The sequence below is a fragment of the Alexandromys fortis genome, unplaced genomic scaffold, assembly GCF_014885135.2.
Source record: "Alexandromys fortis isolate MF-2015 unplaced genomic scaffold, M_Fortis_MF-2015_v1.1 scaffold_33, whole genome shotgun sequence".
Taxonomy (NCBI): Eukaryota; Metazoa; Chordata; class Mammalia; order Rodentia; family Cricetidae; genus Alexandromys; species Alexandromys fortis.
The window spans coordinates 12033618-12056737 of NW_026067917.1; the positions used below are offsets into that span (position 1 = coordinate 12033618).

The following is a 23120-nucleotide window of genomic DNA, read 5'->3' on the forward strand; positions in this document are numbered from 1 at the left end:
AATGACAGCTCTACAGTTTGTTCTTGGCACTCATCTGAGGCATTGCATGGCTTTGGGCATATTGCATTTTAAAAGGTTCCATTTGGTAGTTAAAGAAAATGTAATTCATCTCAGTGGATATTTTAAATTTTTTAGAAGATATTTATTAATATTCCTGTGATTCTTCGATACTCTCATAGGGAATGCATGCTTTGTTAACTTTTGATTATGAAATCCCTGTAAATATGAATGCATTAATTGAAATTGATGGATAGTAGCATTTTTTTACTACTTCTGAGATGGAACCTTTTCTTTTCTTATTGAATACATGTTACATGCTTCTTCCTGGAAAGCATGAGAGAGTTTGAGAAACAATAGGTAGATACAATACCAGACTACTAGTTAGGAAACACCAGGTCTAAAGAACTCAGTGGATGAATTATTGTTCCTTGGTAACTAATAGACACTGTAACTCAGATCTTTCATAAGCACAGCACTGCTTTGTGGATCTAGATACCATTAGTAAGGTGATAAATTTTATGCATGATTAGTAATCTCTAAAGATATTTCTATAGACCTCTAACTACAAGTTTTAATCTTAATTCATAAGAAAATAGAAGTTGCCGAAGCGGATTCAAACCTTGTTATAATCACCGTTGTATTCCTCATGGCAAACTCTGTGATGGTGCAAATGATTGTGGCGATAACTCTGATGAACTGGATTGTAAAGGTAAATATTCTTACATAGGCTTGGCATATCAGACAATATGATAGATGTTTATTGAACTTTCACAAAGGTTGTCCCTGAGAAAATTGTGCTATGAAAACATCTGATGACATCTTTTAGAAAAAAATTTGGAATAGAACTCTAGACCACTGTATTAAGAAAATTAAGCCAGATTTGGGGATGTGAGAATCTCATGATCTCCTCCATCTCATGTGAAATAAAAAATATTGATTCTATGAAATCTGAGAGAGGACAGTTTTTGTCAGAGGATATCATGGAAGAGGAGCATTTTGGAGAAAGCCTAAACAGTGAGAACAATAATACAGTTTGATTAAAGGAAGTATTCGCTTTTCTAAATCAGTTAAAATGAGTTGAATTTAAAAAATTTATGACAACTTTCTAGTGCCTATTATTTAGCTCACATTTAACTATTGTCCTTTCTTTAATTCTATTTTATCAATTGTTTTTAGGATGTTTATGTCAGAATATTCTGTAGGCAGAATTTTCTGTCCCGCCATCCAGTTTCCAAATAATGACAAAAACTTGTTATTAGTTATATCTGCTCAGCCAAGATCTTAGCCTTATTGCTACCTAGTTTTACAAGTTAAATAACCCATTTATGCAGAATATTTAATAAAAACCTAGAGATAGATTTTTTGGTTTAACCTGAAGGTCACATAAGCAAAACAGTCAGCCACCGACTCTTACTTTTACCTTAGTTTGAAATGGGGATCCTGCCTCCTGGAATCTCAGAATGAGACTGTGTCTGAGAGCTGTCTTCTGCCATCTTATACTGCTTTCTAGGGATGGGATTAAAGGTTTCTATGGCCAACTTGTGTGGCTGCTGAGATTAAAGGCGTGTGTCACAACTACCTGATCTGTTAGGCTGACCAGTGGGGCTGTTATACTCTTCAATCTTCAGGCAAGCTTTATTTATTTAAAAAAAAAAACAAATGAAATATCGCTACACATTTCTATTAATTTATGTGCTGTTACATAGCTCAAGTCTTGTTATTTTGCTTTATATGTATCCTGCTTCCTCTGTGTTTGACTGGCAACTCCATCATTCTTCCTCAGCATTCTCTCAGTCTGGCTTTCCCACCTAAACCCTTCCTTCCTAGCTATTAGCCAGTTCTTTATTAAAACTATGAGAGCAACATATCTTCATGCTGCATTGAATATTCCACAGCAATATTCAATACTGAATTTATAGCTCTAAGAATTATTATCTTTGTTCTATTGTACCTACCATGTCATTTCCTAATGTATGGGTAAAATATTTAGTACTAGTAATATTTATCTATTCATGTTTATACATGCCATATACTCCATGTTTCAAATATACTCAATGACTTCTAGTAAATTTATGTGATTTTGCATTCATTATAATCAACAAATTTCAGAACATTTATCTGAGTTCCTAATTCTCATTCTCATTGCGTACCACAATTTTGTCCTTTGTAAACATTTCACCCAAATTAAGTCATACAGTGTACATAGTCCTTCATGTCCTGCTTCTTTCACTTAAGATATGTCTTTATGATTTATCCATGTTGTAAAATATGCCAAACTTGTTTCTACTGTTCTTTTTCTTTCATTATTTTTTTCATTATTGACCCTATAATATAATTACATCATTTCTCATTTCCTCCCTTCCAACCCTCCCAATATAGTCCTCAAAGAGGTTTTTAAAATTCATGGCCTTTTCCCCCCACTAATTATTGTTCATACATACATACACACACATTCGTAAGTGAATGTGTGTGTGTGTGTGTGTGTGTGTGTGTGTTTTCCTAAGTAAAACCTTAACTGCACAATGTTACTCATAGGAATTTCTTAAGGACTAACCTTTGGAATTAGATACCAAGTTGGTGTACTATTTCGTGGGGGAAGACTATTTATACCATTCTTAGCATTCCTTAGTTGCCTGTAGTTCTATGGCTTGAGTTGGAGCCTTATAGAATCTTGTTCCTCCTTTTGTATATTTTATTACTAATGCAATGAATACATGGACAATTTTGCATATGTCAGTTAGAATAGCTTTCCAATCAATCCACTTTACTCCTAGATTGAATATACTTTATACAGCTTTCCCTGCCTATGATTTCCTAATTTGTTTCTGTGTTAACAGATTGATATTTCTCACATGGCTACTAGTGCAAATTCTCAAATTAGACTTTCTGTTCCTACTCTCATTACATCATTTTATAAGGCCATACACCAGTTTCTACATCGGTTTCCTAAAAACTCAAACATAAAATCAAATTGAGTAAGATTATTAATATTATTTTGAGTGGTAAATAATATTAAGAAAATGCATACCCTATATAAAATGACATGTTATGTTGCCAGTTTTAGACCAATGGTGACCCTGAATGGAATACAAATATTTGTAGGTCAAATGACAATATGTCAGGATAGTTAAAATTTGTACACAACAAGTGTTTCTAAAACGGTGTCCTTTTTAAAGTCTCTCCATTTGCTGAACACTTTTTAAGTAAAATACACCAATCTAGACTGCGACCTCTTCCTCTCAGGAAATTCACTGAAAAATTTAATCCCCCACTGGTTCTTTCCATATTTCCAGGGTGTTATTATGGACATTGGTTATTTAGGAATAGGATAAGCTCAGGTTAGTTTCCTCTAAAATTTGGGAATTTGCAAATAAAGCTATTCCAATGACCCGGAAGCCAAAGTTCCACTAGTAGATCTCAGATAAGAAGTATCGATTTTCAGACTCAATAAGGAGAATAAGGAGAACACATAAGACAGTGTCATTTTAAAATAATGTGTCAAAAGTATGTGCTAAATTTTGAAAATTAAGCATAAAAGTCTAAGTATACTGGAGGCACAGAGGAAAAATCCTCTTAAGAATATTTTATTAGGAAAGCCCAATCACTCAGCATTTTAAGTGTTGCAGAGAAAGCAAGATGACAGACTTGAACTACAAGTGCCAATTTATCTTGGTGAATCAGAGGTCATTCATTGATTACACCGATGAAAGAAAGCTTAATGAAGTCATAGGAGAATCAGCTCAAGAGTGAAATAAGACAGAAGAGTGATCAGTAAGAGATTATTGATAGTGAATAGAGAAACTTTTTTAAAATATTGAAGGAAAAGTATGAATTAGAGTTGAGATGAAATGGCTCTGAGGAATTAAAAAAATTGAGGAAATGGGTACAAAAGACTCAGGAGATTCAGGGACATCATCCAAAGCCTAGAAGCTTGCAGGAAAGCCTTTCACTTTATTGTCAGCTCAAGTTCAAAGGAAGGAGATCCAATGCATTTTCAAAGTAAGTTATTTCATATTCCCTATTAAAGTTTAAAAACAATAAAAATTATAAGACATTGAAAGTAGACAGAGGGAAATTGATAAACATTTAAAAAGAGGAAGGAAGGAAAATGAACTGAAACTAAGGAATGGGTACTGTTGATGTGGTAGCTTCAAGCAGGAGTGAATGCATTCAATTAGGTTGCTGGTAAAAATAAGAAAACAGAATTTGAAGAGGCTAAACAAAAGTTTATGGAAAATCTGTATCAATTTTTTTTTCTCAAAAGAAGCCAACTGAACTGAAATGCAACTCTGTTAGATAAGGATTTATTGCTGAGAAGAAGCATTATGACCACAGCACCACTTATAAAGTAACATGTTTAATCTGGGCTGGTTTAGAGACAAGATATTTATTCCATTATCACCATAGGAAACATGATGGCATGCAGGCAGACACAGGGCTGGAGTGATAGCGGAGAGTTCTACATCTGGATTCACATGTACAAGATGTGCAAAAATCACTGGGTGTCATTTGATCACCTGAGACCTTAAAGACATCCCTAGTGACACACTTCTTCCAACAAGGCCATATCTACATCAATTAATCTATATACTTCCTGGAGCCCCTTTCCTCCTCCAATTGTATATTTTGTATTTTTCCTTGCTCAGTTTTTTTTTCCTTTTCATTATAAATTTACATAAGTGTGAACACTAAGAACCATATGACGGAGTCAAATTTAAGCTATTTTGAAATTTCCTCTGCTGATGCAACTAACCTAAAACTTTTCGTTTAGCTTCAGGCAGATGTCTTGGACAAGGTAAAAATGCAGTCACATTCTTAACTAAAGTAACAAGAACAGTCTCTAGGGCCCATACTAAAATTCTTCTCTGAAACTTCTTAAGCCAAACCTCTAAGTTTAAAATCACCTTGAGCACCACTGTCTCCATATTCCTACCAGCATGGCCAATTAAGCCCCATTTAAAGCATTCCTCTGATTTTCTAACTCAAACTCCCAAAGCCCACATGTTTCCAAGTTAAAATATGTTCTACCTATTGCAACAAAATCCCATTCTTGGGTGTCTGTCTGAGACAGGGTTTAATTGCTGTGAAGAGACCTCATAACAACATCAACACTTATAAAGCAAAGCATTTATTTGAGACTGGCTTACTGTTCAGAGGTTAAGTCCATTAATGCCATGGTGGGAAGCATGGCAGAATGCATGCAGACACAGTGTTGGAGAGGTAACTGATGGTTCTACGTCTAGATCCATAAGCAGAAGAATTAGAATGTCATAATGGTTGTGGCTTAACATCTGAGAACTCAAAGGCACTCTGGGTGATACAAGTCCTTTAATAAGGCAACACCTCCTGACAGTGCCAATCCCCATGTACCTATGGAAATCATTTTTATTGAAAACACCACAGCTACTATGTGTTTTCTTGAGAAAAGTAGTTTTGTCTTAAAATTGTAATATACTCATGTGTTTGGAATTAGAAAATACTGTGTCTACTGCATGATAGGTATTTGTAAAATTGTGGTGCATTTTAAAAAAGCCATAAATATAGATGAAATACACTATATCTAATTATATCTACAATAGTGACTACCACAACAGTGCACATTAAAAAGAAGTATTGCCCTTCTGTTAAAAACTTTACCATCTCATTTACAGTCTTGGTCACAAAAGTGAAATAAGAATTAGGGTTTGGTAATAATGTAGTTTTTTTGTAATAATAGAATAAACTTCATATCAATTGAATACCTTAATTCAAATAAAGCATAGTTCTTCACTTTTTTTCTTTTTTTTTTATTGAGAATAAGAAAAAAAAAAAAGTTTCCGCCTCCTCCCAGCCTCCCATTTCCCTCCCCCCCCCCCCGCTCTCCTCCCCCCCCCCCCTCTCTTAACCCCCCCCCCCTTTCTACACCCCCACCCCCCCTCTTCCCCCCCCCCCCCCACTCCTCTCCCCCTCCCTAATGAATTTGAATGTATTTGAAACTAAAGTTCCTTTAAACATGGACTCAAACTCATTGTTAATTTTTAGAAACTAATGTGTTTATGCAAGTTGAGTAATTCCTATTTTAAACGAATAGGCTGCTTTTTTTGAAGAAAAAATTACTTATCACATTTTGATTTTTCTCTCAGCTGTGACTGTTAACATAACTTTTCTCTTAGGTACCTAGCAAACCACAGAAGAAGAATCTTGCTAACCACATTTCATATAACTATTGATTCAGCTGTGAGATTAACAAACTGCCCCCTCACTGCCTAAGATAAAATATGAAGAATCAGCGGGAGATAACACGGTTATCTGTCCAACTCTTCTGATCATTTGTCTCCGAAGAGCCAGTACAAACCTAGGATGTCCTTATTGCACATATAAACACTTGCTAATATCACTGTGGAAAAATAAATTTCAGGCTTGGCCAGACAATCTTGGTAGTGTTACAGTGGTACAAATATTATGGAAGTAACAAACCACATTCTGATTGAATTTAAGGTGTACTCCACAGTAAAAATCTACACCTGCACCAGCATCAGGGTGTTGAACCTGCTGCTCTATGGGTCATCGGCCCTAAAAAAGAACCTACTTTTTTTTTTCTTTAGTTTGTTAAACTGACATAATATGAATTGACTTTTAATAATTTTCATATCCATAGTTATTACACTGGTCAAGACTCATCAGAGAAGTTTCTTCTTAAAGTAGATGGTGATTAACACAGAAACTCACATCTGGCAAAGGTGTAGAGAATAAGAAAGTGTTGAGTAGACATGTATATCACACCTTCTCCTATTACTCGGGCATCATGGTAGAAAAGGGGATGAAAAGATATTAAAAGTCAGAAGTGGTCAATGACTACAAAGAAACAATGTTTTTCTAACATAGCACTCCAGATTCACATATGAACTCACAATGCCTATAAAAGCATGTATAAGACCTGTGCTAGCTCTGACCAAATAATACGCTAACATGGAGAGGGATCTGGGTATAGAGTCCCATTCAGTGCGAAGGTGCAGTTGATAGATCCTAGGGAAGTAGGGTTATTTTTTTTTTTAAGGATGCAGTCTTTAGTGAGTTGGTCACTCTCTAGAAAATGCCATGTGCACAGGCTGTATTTATGGATTAAAAGTAAGATGACATAAAATCGGGTAGTAGTAAAGTGGAGATGAATCTAGAAAATATTGAGGGAAGGGTTCAGGTGGAGCTCAGGAAACCCATAGAACAGGAGGAGAAGGATTGTACAAGCCAAAGAGGTTGAGTATTCCAGGAGAACACAGCCCACAAAATCAACTAAGCAGGGCTTATAAGATGCTTCACAGAGACTGAACCATCAATTATCAAGCTTGCATGGTTGATGCTAGGCTCTCTGCATACATGCTGTGGTTGTTTAGCTTGGAGTGCTTTGGATTTCTGAAAGTAAACATGGGGCCTTTCTGTATCTGTCTCTGTTGCCTCCTCTTGTGACTCTTTTTCTCCTATTGGGCTTCTTTGTCCAGTCTTGATGTGAGGATTTATGCCTAATTTTATTGCATCTTGTTATGACATGTTTGTTTGAAATCACTGGAAGGTCTGCTCTTTCTGAAGAGAAATGGGGAGCAGTAGTTCTGGGGGATGGAATAAGCGGTGAGGTACCAAGAAAAGGGGAGAGAGAAGAGATTGTAGTTATGATGTATTATATGAGAATAATACATTTTGAAAAGGATCACAATAGATTGTACAAAATTTTCAAAGAACTAATAAAATGAGGAAAAATACAAGAAAGATATTAAATTATATAATTAAATATGCAAAGTTAGGCCTCTTGGGAAAACTTGTAACTCCAGTTACTCAGGCAGTTGAGGCAGGAGGATTATAAGTTTCCATTCTATTTATGCTACAGTTTAAGAACAGTTTCACAAGTTAGCAAGACCCTGTTTCAAAATGAAGAGTAAATACATATCAGAAGGCTTGCCTTGCTTGAATAAAACCTGAGACTGTATTCTCAGGACTAGGGAAAACAAAAACAAAGTAAAAATAATCAACCTAAAAACTGATATCTGAGTAAGCATTGGTTAGAGGTGAAGGTAAAGATATTTGCATGCTGTTGACATTTTTACATGTTATTGATCTATAGTGGTTATTACTACCCTCTTACTGTAACTCTAATCCACAACAGCACAGTGCCAATGCATGTTAGAATGACTTGCTTTGCGTTTCTTCTCTTGTAAATAGAGAGGAAAATTCCTGAATCTTCAGCACTCTTTTATTTATCATCCCTGTAAAGCTTTTCCTTTCATTACTAAGAGATTAGACCTCAAGAAGTCTCACAAAGCTTGTCATTTATTCTTCCTCTTATTGTTGTGTGACACGTTGAGTGACTTGATCTGGACAGGAAGGACATAAAGTGTCACCATGTTGAGATGAGTGTAAATTGCTTCCCTTGGGAAGGAAATCAGTGTCCTTGGGCCACTAGAACACTTTCAGGTGGACTAGAGCACCAGGGATTCAGAGACTTCCTAAAGGAGAGATGAAGGCTGACTGATTTTTCTATTTGTTTTGACTTCATTTTCAAAAGTGCTCAGAAAAATATTGAACGACTCCACCGCCACCACCAATATATACACACATCCATAACTCAAAAGCAAATTAAGAGTCCTTCTATGTTTGCACACCTTGAAAACTTAAGCAGTTATGGAATAATTAAATAGAAAGTAAACAAATTAGAATTACTACAGAAAAATTAAAGTCATTTGTGTTTAAATCCCCATGTCAGATTCTTTAGCTCCAGACAGCATGGAAAGTAAAAAGAGAGAATCAACTTTAGTTATTTGTAACAATTATCCCATGAACCACAGAAAGACCTATTGATTTTATGTCTTTTTAATCTCATAAAGTATTTTAATTGACAAAATAAAAAGAAAGTGGAAGAAAGAATAACAAGAAAAGAGCATTGAAGAATCAGTGGCTTTGATTTTCGTCATACTGCTCCCTTTGATCCACTGTCCCTGTCAGAACTTATTTTGTGGTATCTCATTTCTATTCCCAGTGTGATATGGTTGTATTCTTACTAGTGTTCTATAGACTAATGACTTCTGTTGAACTGTCTGGAGGGAAAAGCTGAATATTTCACACTTGGCCTATCTTTATTTGAACCAAATAGTGTTCTTTTCTCTCTTATTCAAGACTTTTAGCCCAGGGACAAATATCAGACAACTTTCTTTTTCACCTGTTAAATTAGAAATTTAGTATTTCTCACTCAGAAACCACCCTAAGAATGTAATTGAAGCAACATATAGTGGGTTTTGATTTTTCTTTCCCAAAATTGAAATTCATTTGCTTATTGTATGGCTTGAATGAGATACTGTGAACATTCATACGCATTTCAATATTTGTTACCAGTTGGTGGTCCTGTTCTATCAAGCTTAGGCAGTGTGGTCTTCTTGGAGGAAGTAGGTCACTAGAGGTTTAATGATTACTACTTTGAGTTTGCTCTGTTTCCTGTTTGTGCTTTGAGCTGTAAGCTCTTAGCATCTGCTCTTGCTGCCATCCTTGCAGTTTCCTGCCACAATCTTTGGCCACAATGCACGTCTATCCCTCTGAAAACGTAAGCCAAATGAGCTCTTGCTTCTAGAAGTTGCCTTTACAATGCGTTATTACAGAAGTAGAAAAGAAAACTATTTAAGGGTGTAACGAACTTACTATTATTTGCATGTTGCAATAGTTTATCATCATGACTGACATACCTGACAGAGCAGCTTTAAAAAGAGCTTTCTGTTGGCTCATAATCTCAAATACCATGCTCTTGGATCCATGTTTTTAGGCCACAGTGAAGCAGCATACCATGGTTGTGGAATAATCTACTTGGGACTGCTTATCTCATGATGAAGAGTGGGAGGAACTTCTAACTTTTAGTGGCACAACCCACTAAACTACTTCCATCTATACTACACCTCCTACATAATGCTGGAAAACATGTGTTTAACACGAGAGTTCTTGGGGCGGCATTTCTCTCTCTTAAATTACCTTCATTGACCACTAATGTAGGAGTCATAATCTCCTAAAACAATCCTGACACTAACACAGAATTCTATAGGATTATTACAAAGTCCAATTTCTTTCTCGTTCATCTATGCTTAACCTTCCTGTGGCTCTCAAACTAGTCACAAAATCAGTGAAGACGTGTGTCCAGAGGATGATCCATGGCACTTCACAGCTATTCTCTTTTAATGACAGTTCATTCCTATGCCCAGGATTTACTAACCCTATGTTGTGATTTGAATGAGACCAGTTTTTACAGGCTCATCTATTTGAATAAATGGTCCTTAACTGATAGAATCATTTGGAAAGAATTAGGAGATTGGCCTTGTTGCGGGAGATTTATCACTTCTGGTAGGCTTTGAGGCCTTAAAATCCCATGCTATTTCCAGTTCGCTTTCTCCCTCTCTCTTTTTCTGCCTCATGATTGTGTCTTATAGTGAGTTTTCAGCTAATGTTCCAACACCATGCTTGCTTGCCTGCCTTCCTGTAGCCATTCTTAATTCAAGGAAGAAATGTATCCCTATGTCTTCTACACTCAACCCCACTCTCCTGAGCATCTGCTTATCACTTATTGCACTCACTCACTGTTCTCTAAAAACTTTAAGTTCACAGTTGTGTTTGCTTTTAAGATATTTAGGAGATTTTCTTTTTAGTTTCATTTTCACTACAGAACCAAGACTTCTTGGCATCTTTCATGGATTCCATGTTTAAATTATATTTATATGTACCTTTGTAGGCTTTCTTATAGCTGCAGTATTATTTCACAAAGAAATGCATCCTGTTTGCTTAACAAAGAGACTGTAAGAAGTCATTTCGAGTATAGTTAATCAAAGACTTATTGGGAAAATAATAAAGTATAAATGATTATCATATATACTACTTCCAGTATGATGTATTTACTATTTCTACTGAAAGAAAACTGAATATGAAATGAAATAGAATGGTATATTATAAATTCTTTTTAGGGCATACAAATTATTTTTCCCTTTGTGGAACAATGCATGTATCTCTTCTGATAATGGCATTATCTCTTTCGCATGTTAAGTTGTTATTTTTAATGAAGAAGCAGTGAAGCAATTTTAATCACCAATTGTAAATAAAACATTTATTCTAATCATCATTTAAACAAATAAGTATGCCATTTCAAGATACAATTAAATATAATAAGAACAGTGTGTTATGAAATACAAATGACATACATACCCCTGAGGAAATTTGCATATTTTAAAATAGTTTTAAACCATTTTCAATTGATATAATTTGTTTATAATTAAATAGGCACTTTATAATATCCATGTAGGTAAAGGCTGCATAATCACAAAGTCCTTTATGTTACTCACTGATATCATCTGTCTGCGGAAGTTAAAACTGGAATAAAAATCGCACTTAGATGAATCTAACATACACAGCATACTATACACCTGTTTACAACATATTGCTGAAAATTATTACATTTTAATGAATGTGTAAGCAATCTAGAAATAAATGTATAATTAAAAATAATGTATTCCTTAAAACCTGTATATAAGAAAATTAAAACACTGAAGCATATTTTTTATCTAATCTGAGGAAATTCTAAAGTCAAACTTCTGTAACAGAAATAGGGAGACATAATACATATGTTTGTTACCGTGAGTAATCTGTATTTGCTATTATAAACACTACCAACATGGTTGAACAGTTGTGTGTTCAAGCATCCACAGCATGAACCATTGCAAAGATGGCTTTATCAGTGGTAATTGTCAGTTGTCTATTCTGATAAGAAACCCACTTCTTTCCCCACTTCTCTTTCCCCACTCCTGCTTATGCCTGTTTCTTTAACCTAAAGAATTTCCCTGTAGGCATGCAATCATACAGTTGCTTCTGCTCATGAGTTTAACTATATGAGATGGGAAGGGAGAGGATTTTCATTGCAATTTTAATGCTATCTCAGTGCTGGGTCCATATAATCAGAATGAACAAGACCTAACTCGTTCTTGAATGGAACCTATACCAGAGGTTTCCAAAGCACACCAACTGGCAATTACAAACTGGTATGAAGAAATCCACATTTAATACAGAATTACATACTAGTGGAGGACGTAGGAGACATATTGGGGCAAAGGCTGGAGGGCCAGCGTATCACTTTAGACATATAAATTCAAACACCGAACTAAAATAAAATTGCATACAATTGATGAAAGTTCTCAAAATATAAAGCAGAGGTAATTTTCAATCTCTTCTATCCATTGACCTCTTCACTGTGGTTTCTATAGTGTCAACCTGCTCCACAGTTGAGTTTCGCTGTGAGGATGGAACTTGCATTCCAAGATCAGCACGATGCAACCAAAACATGGACTGCGCAGATGCTTCAGACGAAAAGGACTGCAGTAAGGATTGCTACTACCTTTTGTTTGTTCATGGCTGAACACCTGTGGGCGTTGAATTGAACACTGTCCAACTTTTTCTTGAACTTCTTCCAGAATTGATATGTAATTAACCCTGTTTTGTAGCATAATTTTGTATTTACTCTCTTGACAATGTTAAGTTTTCTCGTCTCTGTGACCTAGGTCTCATAAATTTTGGCAAATGTGATTTTAATTTCATTTTTCTTCATACCCTTCTAGACAATACAGATTGCACACATTTCTATAAACTTGGAGTGAAATCTAAAGGATTCATAAGCTGTAACTCTACTTCACTGTGTGTTCTGCCAAGCTGGATCTGTGATGGGTCTAATGACTGTGGAGACTATTCGGATGAGTTAAAGTGCCCAGGTAATTTCCGCAAGAAAAAAAATTCTTGTCTTGAAGATTTAATAGCTACTTAAGGAATGAATGGATGAATTAGACACAGAGCAGGAATAGCTATCTTCTTCTAGATATGCCACTTGATCTCTCCAAATGAATTGCAAACTGGTGCATAGGACATATATACTAATTTTATATCATATTGTTTAACATTTAGCTCCTCATTAGTACTTTCAAAATTGATGATTAAGATATTAAGTTGTATCATCTATAAAGCTTCACCAGAAAATTAACAAAACTTGAAAAACCTTTTTAAGAAAAAAACAGAAGAAAGACAATTGTTATTACTGACCTTACTTTGTGATACCCAGCTGATGATTTTGTTATGGTAATGCCGTTCATTCAGCTTTGGACAAGGTGGGGAGGGGAGCTATTTTTTATCGGTTCGTAGTTGGGCAGAAACATTTATATATCCTCCTTAACCATCTCTGCTTGACATATCTGCTCTAAAGAACATCATTTAGCTTTTTAGAAAATGACTTCTATAATAGCGATGATAGCATCTAGTTAAGGACAAGAAAACTAAATAAAGTCATGCAACATGCTCACAAAAATAATTGGAAGTGGATACATGGTTAAGAGGGTATCACTTAATATGGCCTCAAACAGCTGTTGGCCTACCTCACCGTACTAACACTCACTTGAATTCAGGTTTTGTTAACATTTAAGGTTTTTCAAAATGTTTTGTGAAGTGGTAATTTTTGGCTATTCACACAATTTCTGTAAACACACACTCTGGAAAAAAAAAAACTTCTCTTCATAAGAAGTCACAATTAATCACTTAGGAAGATCCTAACTTTTCTACTGAAAGAAGTATAAAGCTAAAATGTTGATTTTACTTAAGGTCTTTTTTTTTTTTCTACATCTCCCTCTACTCCCTCCAACTCAGTTTTCCCCCACAATTCCCTTCTAAATTCTATAACCTCTTGCTCTCTAAACATTTCATACAAATGCAAACACACACATATATGTATATATAAAAATAAATACAACTATCTGTGTCTATTTAGTGTTACTATTTATAGGTGCTTAGGGCTGAACACTTGGTTCTGTTCAACCAAATAAGGATATCATTTCTGGAGAAAATTGACTCTTCTTCTTTTAGTGTTATTTATTACCGGTAGTTCTCCATTTAAGAGTAGGTTTATTTTTCTTCTTTTTTAAATTCAGAAACATTTTTATAGAATATATTTTGATCAATTGCTTCCTCCATCTGCTCTCAATCCATCCCACCCTTTTACCTGGCCAACTTTGTGTTCTGTTTTTTCTCCTTCTCTTAAAAGACAAAAACATATTAAAGCAAATCAAGAAACAGACACAAATTATGAAAGTAAAAATTAAAAGAAATAAACAAAGGACAGATGAAAGAAAAAATGTAAAAGCAATTAAAAATTAAACAAATTCAAAAAATTACTATTGAGTTCCTTTTGTTTTGTTGGCAAACTATTCGTGGACATCAGATCTGGCCTGACATGTGGTATATACAACCAGTGTGTTTCATTTGAAGAAAAATGATTTTTCATTTGCCATTGGATATCAAGTGTAGATATCTTCTGGGTTAAAGATGGGTATGCCCAAGGATAGTATAGCATGGTCCTGAAATAGATGCATATCTAATTTTCTGAGGAACCACCATAGTGATTTCCATAGTGGCTGTATTAGTTTGCTTTTCCACCAAGAATGGAGGGGTATAACAATTGCTCTATCCCCAACAGCATGGACTATCATGCTTTTTTTCTTTTTTAATCTTATTTATTCTGACAGGTGTAATATGGAATAGCAAATAGTTTTGATTTGAATTTCCTTGATGTTTAAGGATGGTGAATATTTCTTTAAACGTTTCTCAGTCATTTGAAATGTACCTCATTTTTAATAGGAATAGTTGACCTGATGATATCTTGAGTTCCTTATTTATTCTGCATTAGTGCTCTTTTGAATATGGAGTTGCTAAAAATCTTTTCCTATACTATAGGCTGCCATTTTTCTTATTGACAGTGTCCTTGGCCTTACAGAAGCTTCTCGGTGTCATGAGATCCCATTTACTGATTGTTGTACTTGCATCCTGTGCTATTGCTATTCCCTTCAGAAACTTGTCTCCTGTGCCAATGAGTACAGAGTGTCTGGTTTTGTGTCAAGGTCTTTGATCCCTTGACCTTGAGTTTAATGCAGGGTGATATANATCGAAATCATTTTCCCCTTTCTCCTCTATCAGGTTCAGTGCGTCTGGATTTATGTTGTGTAGGGTGATAGAGAGGGACTGATTTGCATTCTTCTACATGCTGACATCCAGTTAGAGCAGCAACATTTGTTAAGGATGCTTTATTTTTTCCATTTTGTATCTGTGTATCTCTGGCTTCTTTTCCAAAAATCAGGTGCCCATAGGTATATAGATAAATGTCTGAACCTTCGATTCAATTCCATTAATTAATTTGTGTATTTTTAAGCCAATTTCCTGTGTTTCTTTTATTATTATAGTTCTGTATTATACCTTGAAATCAGGGCTGATTATAACCCTAAAAGTTCTTTTATAGTTCAGGTGTGTTTTTGCTATTCTCTTTTGCTTCTTTGTTGTGTTTATTGCTTTTCAATAGGAAGTTCAGTGTTGTCTTTAAAGATTTGTTTTGGAATTTTGATGGGGATTGAGTGGAATCTACATTGCTTTTGGTAAGATGGCCATTGTTAGTATGTTAGTGCGAAGAATCCATAAACATGGGGAAATCTTTCCATCTTCTGATACCATCTTCAAAGACTCAAAGATTTTGTCATACAAGTCTTTCATGTGCTTGGTTAGCATTACATCAAGGTATTTTATATTATTTCTGGCTATTGTGAAAGCTGTTGTTTGCTAGATCTTTCTCAATCATTTGTCATTGTTTATGGGGAGTGGTTACTTATTTCTATTTTTATTTTTTTTAGTTAATTTTGTATCCAGTCACTTCACTAAAAGTATTTATCTGCTCTAGAAATTCCTTGGTAGAATTTGTGGGGTTGATTATGTATACTATCATATCATAGAAAAATAACAATACATTGACTTCTTCCTTTCCAATTATATCCCCTTAATCTTCTTTAGTTGTCTTATTGTTTCCACAAAAACTTCAAATATTATATTGAATAAATATATGGAAAGTTGATAACCTTATATTGTTCCTGGTTTTAGTGGAATTTCTTTAGTTTCTCTCTATTTAAATTGATATTGGTTATTGGCGTGTGGGCATGCATCGAGGCAGAATGTTGTGTACATAATAAATAAATAAATCTTAAAAAATGTCTTTTTTATATTTAGGGGGGTACCTTGTATCCATAATCTTTTCAAGACTTTCACCATGAGTGGATGTTGGATTTTGTCAAAGGATTTTTCAGGATCTAATGAAATAATATTTTTTTTGTTTCTTTTTCTTTCTATTTGTTTATATGATGGATTACATTGACTGTTTTGTTTGTTTAACCATCCCCGAATCTCTGTGATGAAGTTTAGTTGATTATGTGAATGATATTCCTGATGTGTTCTTAGATTCAGTTTGCCAGTACTTTATTGAATATTTTTACATATTTATTTATGAGGAAAACTGGTCTGTAATTCTCTATGTTGAGTCTTTGTGTGGTTTAGATATCAGTGTTACTGTGGCCTCATAAAATGAACTTGATCTTTCCATTTTTGTTTTGTGGAATAATTTGAAGTGGAGTACGTAAGATTTTCTTTGAAAGTCTTGTAGTAAAAGACTTTTAATGACTCCTTCTATTTTCATTGATGTTTTAGGTCCATCTAGATTTTTTTTAAAATTTTGATTCAACTGGCAAGTGAAGTCTCTCAAGAAAATTGTCCATTTCTTTTAGATTTTTTTCAATTTTGTGGAAGATACTTGTCTAAAGTATGACCTAGTGATTCTCTGGGTTTCCTCAGTGTCAGTTGTTATGCCTCCCCTTTTCATTTCTGATTTCATTAATTTGAATATTCTTTCTGTATCTTGTAGATTTCTCAAAGGACCAACTCTTTGTCGCATTCATTCTTTGTATTGCTTCCTTTACTTCTATTTTTATTGATTTGAAACCTCAATTTGAGTATTTCCATCAATGGATAAGTGGAAAAGTCACTTCCTCTGTTCTAGAGATTTTAGGTGTGCTGATAAGTTGCTGACATGGGATCTGTCCAGTTATTTTGACGTAGGCACTTAGTGTTATAAATGTTCCTCTTACTACTGCTTTCAATGTATCCGATAAGTTTGGATATGTTGCATATTGATTTTCATTGAGTCATAGGAAATTATCTTTCTATATTTCTGTCTTGTCTCCACAGTCATTCAGTAGACACCTGTCGAGTTTCCATGAATTTATAGGATTTGTTGTTTCTGATATTGTTGAAATTCAGTTTCAAACCATGGTGGTGTTGAAAATTTTGCTTGATATAGTAATCTGCACTGGCCACTCTGGTCTCTTAGAGTCTGCATGTCATCTCTCGAGTACCTTTTGATTTTAGAGTCTTCATTGAGAAGTTGAGTTTAATTCTTATAGGTTTGCCTTTATATGTTACTTTGCCTTTTCCCGTGCAGTTTTTTTAATGTTCTTTTTTTGTTCTGTAAGTTTAATGCTTTGACAACTATGTGATGCAAGAACTTTCTTTTCTGATCCAATATATTTGATGTATTCCTAGCTTCTTATACCTTTATTGGCATGTCCTTTCAGTTAGAGAAACTTTCTTCTATGATTTTGTTAAAAATATTTTCTGGGTTTTTGATCTGGTATTCTTTTTCTGTTCCTATTATTCTAAGGTTTGATTTTGTCATACTGTCCCACATTTCTTGGATGTTTTCTCTCAGGAAAAATTTAGATTATTATTTTTCTTCGAACAATGAATCTGTTCCTTCTATAATATCTTTTAAGTCTACCATCTCTTGTTAACTGTTGGTGAAACTTTCTTCTGTGGTTTCTGTTCAAATTCCTAAATGTTTTCAGGATCCCAGCAGTCTGTGATTTCTTTAGTGGTTTCATTTTAAATTTTAGGTCTTGAACAGTTTTATTTATTTTCTTCAACTATTTGATTGCTTGCTTATTTTTGTTTTCTTTAGGGAACTTATTCATTTCTGCTTTCCTGTATTTCCTTAAGGGATCAATTCACTTCTTTAAGGAGCTCTATCGTCTTCATAAAGTTGGCTTTAAAGTTGTTTCCTTTGGCTTCCTCTGTGAAGGAATATTGATGTAGTATGAAAGCTGTGCTCTAATGGTAACACATTGCTCTGGCTGTTGTTAACTGTGTCCTTAAGATAGCATTTCAGGATCTGGTTTGGAGTAATTTCTAGGTTTTTATTTCTGGGTTTGTCTTTTTTGAGTGGTATTTTTGTTCCTTGGATTCTGTATTCTCTTGGGACTTTCAAAGAGTATGATAACTATTTGTTGCCTGATTTTTCTGGCCTCTTGCATGGCATGTTCACAGGAAATGTGTGATTTTGTCAGATGTGAGATTCAGTGACCAGTCAGGAATGGAGTTAAGGTAACAATAGTCTGTGGTATCCATTGGAAGTATGACTGGGGGGAGAGAGGTTGTACATGTTATCTTATTGAAGCACTAGGAACAAACCTGAGGGATTGGACCTGAGATGCAATGTGTGTGTGTGTGTGTGTGTGTGTGTGTGTGTGTGTGTGTAAGAGAGAGAGGAAGAGGGAGAGGGGGAGAGAGAGAGAGAGAGAGAGAGAGAGAGAGAGAGAGAGAGAGAGAGAGAGAGAGAGAGAGAAGAGAGAGAGAGAAGAGAAAAAGAGAGAGAAAGAGACCTGAGAACGTCTGTAGGAAGAATGAATTAATATTTTTAAAAGATTAGGTAAAATCCTTATTGCCTTAGTTTCATCAATCTTTGTGTCAAAATTATTAATCTAAAGTTCTATTTATAGTGAAACATTCTTTCTCTCACTATATCTGCAGTCAATTTTGAAAGTATGTTCAAGAGATGATTACATAATAATTATTAAACTAGTGTTTCTTTTCTTTTATAAGATTATTCCTTTCTAAGATTAAAACATTATTTTAAATGTTATCTTACAATGCTCGCAGAGTTTTACACTAGGTAAAAAATGCAGGATGCTCATGTAGACAATGGCAGGTGGACAGGGAGTGTAGGATTGCAGGCAGTGGCAGGTGGACAGGGAGTGTAGGACTGCAGTGTGCAAAGCTGCACATGTCACATGATCTATATATCATCACAGCAAATGTAATGTGTAAAATAATTTTGTCATATTGGTGAGTTCACTAAAATGTATTTACAAAAAGTAAAGGATAATTTTGAATTTCAATCATTAACAATCAATGCGATTTTTAAATAAGGTGTAGGGATCTATTTCTGAAGGACTATGGGGAAGACACATCTCAGTTTATCTGAACCAAGGTTACAAGAGGATAAAAATGCTTGATTCAGGAGAAAAACCTATAGAATATTCTATGTTCTATGAAATTTATATAATATTTCAATTTTTCAAAGGAAATCATAAGAAATGATTTTACATCCAGAATACTTTTTGTACTGTGATATTTTAGTAGATATATGATTAATATTAATTAATGTTAATTTATAGGTCTCATAATTATATATCCACTTGCTCTTCATCAGTCAGATAATGTTTAAAATTCTATTGCACAATTTTTCTACCTTAAAACTGAGAATATTGCCTAACTCCTACCAAGGGATACTCAAGACAGGACAATAGAGACACTAAATCCACCTCCCCTATTTTAAGCCAAAAGACATGCTGTTTAATGCACTTTTATTATAAACACAGAACTCATTTCCAATACAAGTATGATTTCTGTCTTTATTCACTTTTGAGAAAATTAAGTTATTTCCATTTTTTTTACTTTTACAATTGAATAATTCATCGAATTGATTCAATGAGTATTCCAGTATTTCCCTCAACTACTTTTTCCAGTTCTATGATCAGTCTTGGATTGAATTTATAGTCAAGTCTATAGAAAGGGTGTCCCTCATGATTGACGATGGGTTCTTATTCTTGGGTCATTGCAACCTTGGCCTTCTTCAGGACTTGGGGTGATTTGTTCTGTGTTTTCTGGTGTGTTTCTTCCATCTCAGGTATTATTAATATTGTATCTCCAATTGCCAAAGCCTCAGATTAATTTAACGTATTTGACACTGCATTCTATGTTTTATCATAGTTCAAAACAAACACAAATGTGAAGAGAATTATTTTGGTTGTCCTAGTGGAAGATGCATTTTGAATACCTGGGTGTGTGATGGTCAGAAGGACTGTGACGATGGGCTGGATGAACTCCACTGTGGTAAGCCTCCACACTGCCTTGTTGTATGAGCTGCACACATTACTACTCATATTCGAGGACCCTTACTAAGAACTTGATGCACAATATTGTTAATAGACTATAAAAGCAGACACAGACAATTATAACAAAGCCTAACAACCTTTCTCCCAGACTTGTCATACAATTGTATATTCAAAATAATAGTTATCAACACTAGTCTTAATGTGGTAGCTTCATTTTTGACTGATTTATTTCAGTTCCTGTTAATATATTTACATTTGGTTATGAGAAAAAGTCTTCAAAAATATCGAATTATTCTTAGAAATTAAATAATGGTTTTAAATTTTGATTTTAATTGTGCATGATTTGAAATGATACACTCAAGCATTTGTTTCTTCAAGGACTTTCCACTTTCTCACTATTTCATTATGTGTGTATGTATGTGCAAAGTTCATTTGTATTGGGAAGGAAAGAAAGCGTTTCAAATTTTGTTTTATAAAATTTGTAATTTGATAATTTTGTATGAGAGAAAGAAGCCTCTTTTATTATAGCACAGGCACACTGTGTTGAGTGAAGTTAGAAAAAGGTTAAAAAAAGAATTCTTAGTGAAATGTCAAACTCTCCTTAATGTAAATTCCATGGGGAAACAATGAAGTATGCTCTTTGTAATTAAGATTCTGCATATCTTCACATTAGAGCCAGACTCTGCTATGGAAAAAAAATGTTTCAGAATTAGTCTATGTTAATTCATAATCTCTAAACCGGGAACTAATAAATGATTAAATTTTCTTAAATTATGTTTTTCTTCAAAAAAAAAAAAGCCTAAATTTCCATTGTTTTCCTGGTCATCCCAGAAAATCTTTGAAAGCAAAATACACAACTTAAAATATTTCCTTTGAATCAAAGTCTGTGATAGTTCATTTTCTTGCTGATATAAACAACTTAAGGTAGGAAGTGAGCATTGGGGTTTTAAAAAATACAGTATTGTTTGTGGTTGCATTATTGTCAAAAGATCACTGGCATTTATTTTCCTAGTGTTTCCTCCTAAAATAATCATGTTTGTTTTCTAGATTCTTCTTGCTCTTGGAACCAATTTGCTTGTTCTGTACAAAAATGCATTTCTAAACACTGGATCTGTGACGGGGAGGATGACTGTGGAGATAGCTTCGATGAGAGTGACAGCGTTTGTGGTGAGCAGCTTCCTTTGTGCGCTCCAATAATATTTTTCCTGTGAAGTTTTAAGTAGCATGTGCGTTTAATCATTGTGAAGCAAACATATAGCATGTCTGTGCTTTCTAATGTATTCATTTATATGTATTTGATTTTTTTCTTTTCATATGTACTCTTGCTATTTTTTTCTATTGTTTTGATTTGTTGAAGTTTGCATTGTTACTGCGTATGCGGTCAATTTTAGAGAAATTTCCATGAGGTGCTGAAAATTCTTTGGATTTTGGATGAAATATTTATTCTGTAGATGTCTGTTAAGGTCATTTGAGTCATGACATCTATTAATTCTTTTATTTCTCTGCTAAGTTTCTGTCTGATTTTCCTATCCATTGGGGAGGGTGGGGTGTTGAAGTCTCCTATTTTAGTGTGTGGTGTTTATTGTGTAAATTAAGTTTTAGTAATGTTTCTTTTAAATATGTGGATGATCTTGTATTTGGGACATAGATGTTCAGGATAGAGACTTCATCTTGATGGAGGTTTTTCTATGATGAGTGTATAGTGTACGTCTCCATCTCTTCTGATTGATTTTAGTTTGACGTCTATTTTTTCAGATATTAGGATAGCTACACTCACTTGTTTCTTAGGTCTATTTGATTGGAAAATCTTTTCCTAAACCTTTATTCTGAGGTAAAGTATGTGTTTGAGGTTGAGGTGTGCTCTTGTATACCGCAAAAGGATGGATCCTGTTTTTGTATCGATTCTCTAAGTCTATGTCTTTTTATTTATTGATTAAGAAATATTAATGACCAGTGATTGTTAATTACTGTTATTTTTGGGGAGTAGCACTTGTGCATTTCCCTTCTTTGGGGTTTGCTGGCATGAGGTTATCTGTTGCCTGTGTTTTTGTGGATGCAGTTTCTTTTTAGGGTTGGAGTTTTTCTTCTAGTACTTTCAGTAGGGCTGGATTTGTGGATAGATATTGTTTAAATCTGGTTTTGTCATGGAATATCTAGTTTTCTCCATTGATGGTTATTGAAAACATTGCTGCGTATAATAGTCTGGGCTTGCAACTGCTCTTAGTGTCTGCAGAACATCTGTTACAGACCTTCTGGCTTTCATGGTTTCCAATGAGAAGTTGAGTATAATTCTGATAGGTCTGTCTTTATATGTTATTTGACTATTTTTCCTTTGCAACTCTTAATATTCTTTCTTTTTTTCTGTATGATTTAGGTTTTGAATATTATATGGTAAGGGAACATTTTTTTTTTTGGTTCAGTCTATTTGGTGTTTTGTAAGTTTCTTGTACCTTCATAGGGATATCCTTCTTTAGGTTAGGAAAGTTTTTGCTATGATTTTGTTGAATATATTTTCTGTGTCTTTGAGCTTGAGTACTTCTTTTTCTTGTAGCCTTATTATTCTTAGATTTGGTCTTTTCATGGTGTCCCAGATTTTCTGGATGTTTTGTGTTAAGAATTTTTTGGATTCAATGTTTTCTTTGACCAATGCATCTATTTCCTCTATAGTATCTTCAACACATGAGATGCTATCTTCTATCTCTTGTATTCTGTTGGTTATGCTTCCCTCTGTAGTTCCTGTTCTTTTACCTAGATTTTCCATTTCCATTATTCCCTCAGTTTATGTTTCTTCATTGCCTTTATTTCAGTCTGTAATTCTTGGCCTGTTTGAACGGTTAGTTTCACTTGTTTCAATGTTTTTTTCTTGGTTATCTTTAAGAAATTTATTGATTTCTTCCATTTCTTTGGTTTTTTTTAATTTCTTTAAGAGAATTTTTCATTTCATCTTTAAAGTTTCCACCATCTTCATAAGCTTACATTTAAAATCATTTTCTTCTGATTCTTTTTGGTTAAGATAATCAAGTTTTCCTGTATATGACCACTGGATTCTGGAGT

General features: G+C 34.3%; 1 protein-coding gene across 1 annotated transcript in view; it reads left to right on the plus strand.

The window, feature by feature from the left end:
• Positions 1 to 23120, plus strand: part of Lrp1b (LDL receptor related protein 1B) — a 1445827-nt gene that overhangs the window by 1163781 nt on the left and 258926 nt on the right. The window contains 5 exon segments of the mRNA XM_050139953.1: positions 590 to 709; positions 12252 to 12365; positions 12603 to 12752; positions 19942 to 20064; positions 21114 to 21233. Of these exon segments, the coding sequence (XP_049995910.1) occupies positions 590 to 709; positions 12252 to 12365; positions 12603 to 12752; positions 19942 to 20064; positions 21114 to 21233 (627 nt within the window).